General features: G+C 65.4%; 1 protein-coding gene across 1 annotated transcript in view; it reads right to left on the bottom strand.

Moving 5' to 3' along the window:
* The window catches only part of LAMA5 (laminin, alpha 5), a gene marked incomplete at its 5' end in the record, with an annotated part of 118,791 nt that overhangs the window by 52,380 nt on the left and 58,242 nt on the right, over nucleotides 1–8,169 (bottom strand). Inside the window, 2 exon segments of the mRNA XM_011934548.1 lie at nucleotides 121–239; nucleotides 1,006–1,123. Coding sequence (XP_011789938.1) covers nucleotides 121–239; nucleotides 1,006–1,123 — 237 coding nt within the window.

The raw sequence follows: 8,169 nt of genomic DNA, 5'->3' as shown, positions 1-8,169 counted from the left end.
CCCGCTCGGCACTGCCCACCCGGGCCCACCTCTCCCTTCTCCAGCCCCGCTCGGCACTGCCCACCCGGGCCCACCTCTCCCTTCTCCAGCCCCGCACCGCGCTGCCCTTCCCGGGCCCACCTCTCCGTTCTCCAGGGGCACGATGCGCGAGTACTCGGTGGTGCAGATGGCCGCATCGTCCCGTGTGATGCGTTCCAGAGTCTGTGGCCCAAACCGCTCCAGACAGTCCCTCTTGGAGGCTGCGGGGAATGGCAGGAGGGGAGGGCGGTGGATCACCAGGAAAGCCTGGGCCCCCGCAGTGCCCCGGGCCCCTTGACGTCTCTGGGCCTCGCCACTGAGGCTCCCACGGGCCAAGAGGCCGTGTGACAGAGACCACAGCTCGCTGGCTGAGGGGCCTGACCCGTCGGACTGCACTGCCCCCCACCGCTCTGCCTGGCATGCTTTGAGAGTGAGTGACCCCCCAGTGACCATCCTCACTCCTTTCCTTGGGGACAGACGCCGACTGCCCATCACTGACCTGCCCCACCCCCCATCCTCAGGCCAGGGAATTTTGGGTGACACGTGACCAGGCCTGCCAGCACTCATTCCCACCAGCATGACTGGTCAGGGTGGCACGGGGCCAAGGACAGCCAGCGTACGGGTGCTCGGACAGCAGTACTCCTGACACAGGTGGCTGAGCTGGCAGGAAGTGAGGTGGGAGCTGTCAGGGCCCTTCTGTCACCCCAGGGAGCAGCCAGCCCATGAAGTCCTCCAGAGGCAGCCAAGAGATGGCACCGGAGATTCCTGGCGCCATAGCCCTTGGACCCAGCTGTGCCCGACGCCAAGGACAGAAGCCAATAAATCCCCATGAGCCTTCAAGTCCTCGTCTGACAATCATGACCACAGCAGCTGGGTGTGAGGGCAGGGCTGGGCGTTCGGAGACCTTCAGAAGCCTAGTCACGGAGGGCCTGCCCAGGGACCGCCCCTCCGCCTCGCCCCCCAGGCCCCGTGGCAGCAGAGACTCACAGGCAAAGAACTGCCAGGGCTGGTAGGTGCGGCCGAAGTCCATGGACCGCTCCAGCACCCAGAGGTCCGGCCGGGGTGAGTTGGCAAACTTGATGAGGACGTAGGCCACGTGGAAGACCTGCGGGCCGAGAGGGCGTCACGGGAGCCAGGAGCACCTGGATTCCCATGCTGTCAGGGGCCTGGCTCATCTTCTGCCCCTCAGGTGAGGCCACAGCAGGGGATGTGGCACCCTCGCCACACAGGGGGCAACTCTGGGTTTGCCTGCGTGGGGCAGACGAACCCAGGGGAGAGGCCCCCCAGGGATGGGGATGAGCCCCCGGGAACCAGCCCTCCTGGAAGGGCACCCCGCCTGTGCTCAGGACCAATGCACTGCCTCCTCCCCTGCCCTGCTGCAGGAGCCTGGGGTTCCCCATGGTCCTGCAAGCTCTGTGGCTGCAGATGGAGCAAGCTAGGGAGTGGCCTACCTACGGCCCAGGCAGGGACTGGCCAGGGTGGAGGCAGAAACACACCCCAATGTCCCCACAGCCCTCATGTCCAGCCAGGCCCCGTGGCCAGACAGTGGTCCCCGCCACCAGGCAGGTCCAAAGGTCTAACCCCCTAGTCCCTCTGACAGGTCAGCTGCTCCTAGGATGGGGCCCCTGCCGCCACCTCACGCCGGGCACCCCTCCCCCAGGCTCCGCTCACTCCCCTGCTGACCAGCCCATAGCCAGGGGCCCACTGAGCCCCCGGGGACCGGGCTGCAGGGAGCAAGCGGGGCTCAGCCTTGCAGGCAGGGGGCCCTCTGGAAGCTGAGCCTGCCTCGGAGACTCCACCAGCCCAGGCACTGGGACGGTAGCTCTGCTGTGGCCCTGTGAGTGTCAGGGCAGCCCTGACCAGGGCAGAGGAAAGCTGCTCCTTCCCAGGCCCTCAAAACCCCAAGACCCTGCCCCAGCCCCGCCCTGGCTCTGCCCACTTTCTACACGACCTCCACCAGGGACAGCCCATGTGTCTGTGCCCCAGGGTTGGGGGAGAGCCTGGCTCAGTCTTCACAGGACGCTTTGTACACCTCCCCAGAGAAGGCGTCCCTGATTGCAGCCCCTCCCCCTAATCCTCAGCTGCGGACACCTCCCCAGGCCCAGGCCTGTCTCTCCTCACAGGCCAGGCCTGCTGGCTCCCCTCAGGCCTCTGATCAGCCTGGGCTTCCCTCCCTCCCCTACTAATCCCCCACCACCCTGCCCTCAGGACTCCAGGCCTGAGCCTCCCCTGCCCCCAGCAGACAGTGCTACCCAGCCTCATCTCTGCCCCCACCCAACATAACCCCGGGCCTCCATGCCTGCACCTGGGGGTGCACACACAGCCGCTGGCCCAACAGTGAAACACCGCGGGGGTGGCTGTTTCGTGGACCCAGGCCACAGGCCCCCTCTGAAAAGGTCTCTGGTCCCTAAAACAGCCCATGACCTCGTTGGCAAGAGGCTGCACCCAGGAGCAGGGGGTTCCAGAGGCACACAGGAGGGGGCGGTGCCAGGCAGCACCCACCTTCACACTCACGCAAGCCCGGGCTCAGCCCCTGCTGTGGCCAAGTGCTCCCACCCGCCACAGCCTCTGAGGGGAGCCCTAGGCCCCTACGTGGGGGCAAAGGAGGGAAAGCGTTTCCAGGCCCTGTCACAAGCCTAGAGGCTCCGAGGGAGGGTGAGCCCCTCCCCAGCCCCTCACACAAAGAGGAAAGGTTCTCCCACAGACCCCGGGCAAGGCTCAAAGAGGAAAGGTTCTCCCACAGACCCCGGGCAGAGGCTCCACAGGGACCTGGCAGGGAGGCGGAAGAAATTCGAACCTCTTCCCCGCCTGCAAAAAGAGGCCCAGGTGCTGGGGAGAGAGGCAACGCACGGACCCACAGCACAGGGGTGGCCTGTCTCAGCCCACAACCCCCTGACAGCCCCACAGGGTCCGCGATGGAGACCTTGGGAGACCTCAGTACTCAGCTCAGCTGTTTGCGGGCGGCAGTGGGAACCAGTCCCTCCTCTGCTCACAGGTGGGCCCTGAAAAAGCCAGCAGGCCTCCGAGGGTCACGCCACACCCCAGGGCCACCCACTGCACCTCTTCAGGACCCTGACCCGCCGGTGCCCGCTCCTCTGGAGGGTTTCTCGCCACAGCAGGTGCGCCCGGGAACAGCTGGGTGCTGCTGGCCAGGTAGGCCTGGGAGCCTAGGGCCCCAAGGGGGAGAGTAGGGTCCCCCAGAGCTACACGAGACCTACAGTCACCCCACCGGACTGAGCTGGACTGAGAGTGCTGTGAGGCCCCCCTGGAAAGACCACAGACTCCTCATCGCTTCAGCCCTTGGGGGCACTGGCTGCCCAGACTCCAGGTAGGGGGCAAGGTTCCAGGACTCCAGGCACGCCAGGTCCAAATCCCACCCTTCTCGGAGGGCTTGGCATTGCTTCCGAGTCTCCTCGGAGGGAGACTGTGGGAGCCAAGCGCAGCCTTCCAGGGTGGGGGCGGGGCACAGGCCTATTCACCGGCTGCCAGGCTCTGAGGTCATCGTCTACCTCCCTGTGGGTGGGGGGCAGGGAGACATGCCCTGTCCAGCAGGGAGGGGTCTGAGCCTCCTCAGGGTCAGACCCTATACCCAGCCCCACACCTGGGCCTCAGCAGCCCCTATGGGCCTGACCACAAGCATTCCAGAGAGCCCCAGGCGGGGGCCAGTGGCCCCTGTGCCTGGACAGGGAAGGGTCCGCTCGAGGTGGACGGGGCACGGACACAAGCAGTTCTCGGGGAGCTGGCAGCGCAGCCCCTCCCACCAAGAGACTAAAGGTCCCGACTGAGCCCCTTGGGAGCCGCCCCCGCTGTTCCCTGAGCGCCTGGAGGCTGCGCTCTCCTCGGGCCCATCCGTCCTTCCCCCCGCCTTTAGCAGGCCAGGCGCATTTTTCCCAGCTGAGAGCACTTGCACAAATATTGACTCGAAGACACTGATGGGCAGGACGAGGGGGACACAGAAATTTCGCCCTCTCCACCCCAGGGACGCACGGGAAGATCCTGGCCTCCTGTCTGTCCCTCATTCCAACCATCTGTCTGTCAGACGGGGGTCCTGGACAGCTGTCCTCGAGGGCCTGGTGGCTGCACAGATGCTCACAGGAAGGGCAGCCCGCACTGGAGGGCTCCCATCTGTCTCTGACCTGGTTGTAGCTCCCAGGGCCACACTGGCCGCCCTCGCCATGACCCGGAGCGAGTGCAGACCCCGGGCTGCAGGACCGCCCTTCCCCCTCCACGCCCTGCTCAGCTCAGCTGCCAGTGCTGACCTTTCCGCTGCTACATAGTTCTGTGCAAAAGGAAAAAAAAATTCTTTTAAAGCAAAAGCCAAACAAAAGCCGCCTGAGTTATTTTTAAAAATCTGGCTATTTTGGGGCAGGCACGTCTCCAGGACAGCAGCCGGACCCGCCTCTCAGCCACTGCACCCCCCAGTGCCCCCATACCCGACCTGACCTGGGAGGGCCGTGGCTCCCAGAGGAGGCCTCTGCCCAGTGACCACTGTCTCACAGGGGTTGGCGAGAGCCCCAGGAGCACAGGGCCCGGGGCCCAGGCAGGCTCCAGGTTTCAGGGGTTGTGTGGCCCTGGGGTGGACACTTCCCCTCCCTGGGCACAGGGCAGTGGGAAGAGCTGCAGAGAGGGGCATCAGGATAAAATGCCTTTCATGAGGGCATGAAGGCTCGAGCGCCTTGGGAGGGAGGATGCCAGCTGTTCCTGGAGGGCAGGCAGCAGCCACTCCGCAGAAATGCCAAGAGGCCCCCACCAGAGCTGCACCGCACGCTGGCGCTCCGAAGGCACAGCTGCGGAGGGGACTGGGTAGGTGCTGGGGTCTGGGCAGCACAGTGAGGACTACAGAGAAACGCTGGGGGGGGCTTTCGGGGGCCCTGGGGATGGCGTGGGGCTGTTGGCCAGCAGCCTCCTGGGCTGAGGCACCCACCTCACCATGGGGTGGGCTGTGGCTGGAACCTCCAGAGGAGGGGAAGGGGTGCTGTCCTGTGCCCAAACCCAGCTCTGCCCTGGCCCATCTTGGGTTGGGGAGACCAGGGCCAGGCCCAGGTACCCACTGTGCTGGGTGAGGGCCAGTCCAGCCTTCCCCGGCAGCCTGAATCACAGAGGTCTGTGACTCAGCCCAGGCCCTGCAGGAAGAAGGGCGTTGTGCCAATTCCCGGGGCAGGAAAAGTCCCTCCTAGCCCCAGGCATCCGGGCGAGCACCCTGATCACGCCGCTCGGACAGGGCACCGGGGCACCCAGCCCCCTCGATGCCCGGAGTCCAGGGCCAGCCCAGCCCTTGCCCGCTCCTGCCGTGTGCCTGCCCTCGAAGAGACCCCATCTGGATGCACAGATAAGCCCCACAGCAGGGGCGGGGCGGCTCCACCGACACCCAGCGGGGTGAATAAGCACAGCGGCCACACAACCCATCAGGGGTCCGGAAACACGCCCCACGCAGACACTTCTCCCAGAGGGACGTGGAGTGGAAAAGCCGGGGGTTTCCACAGCAAGCCCACCACTGGGAAGAAAAATAAAAACTCCGAGGCCAGAACCCCGGACTCCAGGGTTGGATGTCGCCATGCCCAACTACAGATGTCCTAAGCAGGACAGGGAAACTTCCAGGAGTGGGTGGGGGACAGAAGCTCCCCAGCTGGAGGGAGGGCATGGGGTCCCAGCCAGGGGGCTGCCTGCACCTCAACAGAGCTGGGCATGGGGTGGATTCAGTGACCCCAACCACTGCAGTCCAAGCTCAGGGCTCCCTCCCTGCAGCTCGGCCCGGGTCAGGTCAGATGGTCAGCCGGAGACACAGGAAGTGGAGATTATCCCAAGGGGACCCCTCGGCCTGAAACCCAAACAGTTTAGTCTCCACTGAGCTGTATCATCAGAGGCTAATGTGGTGGCTCGTGTTTAGAAACAGAAAACAGGAAGCCTTTGGGGGCCGCCTGGGGTCTAGGTGGATGTGGGGACATCTCTGTGCCCTGAGTGCCAGGTCTGGCCGTGCAGCCACCAAGGGCAAGCATGGCAGCGGGGGTGCGGGGAGAGGAGCAGACCCAGCCCCACCTTGGCATGGCAGCCCCTTGGGCCGCGTCCTCCTTCCAGGACAAGTAGAGGGAGGGTCTTGCTGTCTACCCTGTGCCAGGGGAGGGGAGTGGTGCCTCCCAGGACTCCCGCCATACCCCCAGGGAGCCCTACTCAAGTGGCTGCGTCCGGCCCAGCCAGTGCACCTGTCCCGGCTGCCGAGCTGGGTAACTAGAGCCTAGAGCCTGGCCGCGCTGCACTTCCTGTCCTTCCCTGGACAACCCACTGACCGTCCTGGGGCACTGGCCACATGGCTGAGTGCCCAACCAGGCCCAGGGAGTCAAGCCAGCGGCACCCTGGACCAGAAAGCCTGCCCAGGGCCCCAGCCGGCCAGCCAGAGGGCAGGCAGTCCTGAAGGGTAAGGCAGTCTGGGCGTGCTGGGCCTCCGGCAGGCATACTCACCCCATTTACAGAGGAGGAACCAGCCTGGGAACCCAGACTCCAGACAGCATGGCCAACCCCACAGTCCTCAAGACCCCAGCACTGGGACCTTGGGCACTCCACACTGGCCCTGACCCTCTCATAACCCCACCTCAGTTTCCCCAAGTGCCTAGGGAAACTCACACTCCAGTGGCCAATGACTTCAGCAGAGCTTTGCCTCCTCGTACCCCCACTTGGAGGGGACAGCTGACTGCCTCCCCTCTCCAGCCCTACCCCAGTCCACTCTGCCCTCCCACGGCTCTCCGCCATCCCCAGGGGCACAGGCCCTCACCTGGCACTGCTCACCCCCAACCAATACTGGACTCATGCCCAGCTGTCCCCCCATACCCTGCCGGCCCCAGTTCCCCTACGCCTTGACCCCCACCTGGTCCTCACCTAGGCCTCCCCATTTGCCCTGCAGCTCTGGGCCTCGGGGGCTGGGACAAAGCCGCTGCCCCCGCTGTGGCATCTGCACTGTGGCACCTGCACTGTGGCCTGCTGTGCAGAGGACAAAGCAGGGGCCTCCCTGCAGGAAGGGGGCCCCCACGCGTCCTCACTCCTCATCTGAGGGAGACAGGAGGCACGCCCTTCTCTGCTGGGGAGAGCCCCCCCTCCACGGTTAGACCACCCAAGGGCCGAATGGAGAGGGAGGGGACACAGGCCAGAGCCAGCCCCACTCACTCTGCCCAGCTCCTTACAACCTGGGCCTGCTGGGCTAGCATGCTGGTGTAGTGGGCCAAGGGCCTGGATCCTGCAGCAGAGCCAGGGGGTGGGGGCGCTCAAGCCAGGACCTGCTGGCCATGTGCTTGGGCAGTCATGAACGTGCCCACCCTTCCCTGGGCCTGGGGCCTGGGTGTGGTTCTCGGAAGAGGGAGCCTGAGGCCAGTGATGTGACTACTCAGTTCTAGAAGCTTCCGGAGGACGCAAGGAGATACGCAAGAACCCCCTAGAAGGACCCCCCGGGGAAGGTCACGTCTGGAACTCGGAAACTGCCCCCTGAGTCACCAGTGACCAGTGCTGGAGCCTCTTCCTGAGCCCCACCCTTGGAGAGAGAACCCCTCCACGGCTGGGCACAGCAGGACCCAGGCCAGGAGCCCAGCTGGCACTCCGGGGGCCAAGGCTCAGCCACTCCTGGGGGGACACCACAGGGACTAGTCTCCCCTCCCCTGTGCCAGCCCCTGCCCCACCACACAGCAGGGGCGTGAGACCCGAACCGTGATGCAGCCCACCCCGCCCTCCTCAGCCTTCCAGGAGCAGGAAGCCTTCCCGATGCCCAGTGCCAGCCACCCCCACCCCCCTCCCAGGGCATCCGCTCCAGATCCCAGAACAAAGGCTGCTGGCAGCCCGCTGCAGGGGGAGTGCCCGGACCCACCCGCTGCTCAGCCTGGCTTCCTGATGGAAGCCCCAGCCCCGCCCCAGGATCAGCCCTGAAGCCCAGGAAGGACATTTCTCCATCCAACTCCAGGGAGTCCCTGCCCCCACCCCAACCAAGGCTGGCAGCCCCCTGGCCCAGACAGGGGCCTTGGTAGACACGTCCGCATGGTCAGGAAAGCGGGTGAGAAGGAAGGAAGACGGTGCAGGTATGGAGGGAGGAAAGAGCAGACGGAGGGATGGACAGATGGAAGCAAGGAAGAAAGGGTGGGTGCTGGATAGGTAGAGGGGTGGGTGGATGGGTAG

This window comes from Colobus angolensis, unplaced genomic scaffold (assembly GCF_000951035.1).
Source record: "Colobus angolensis palliatus isolate OR3802 unplaced genomic scaffold, Cang.pa_1.0 Scaffold136, whole genome shotgun sequence".
NCBI classification, from domain to species: Eukaryota; Metazoa; Chordata; class Mammalia; order Primates; family Cercopithecidae; genus Colobus; species Colobus angolensis.
The sequence above is the reverse complement of the archived record's forward strand: the minus strand, read 5'-3'. Positions and strand labels throughout refer to the sequence as shown.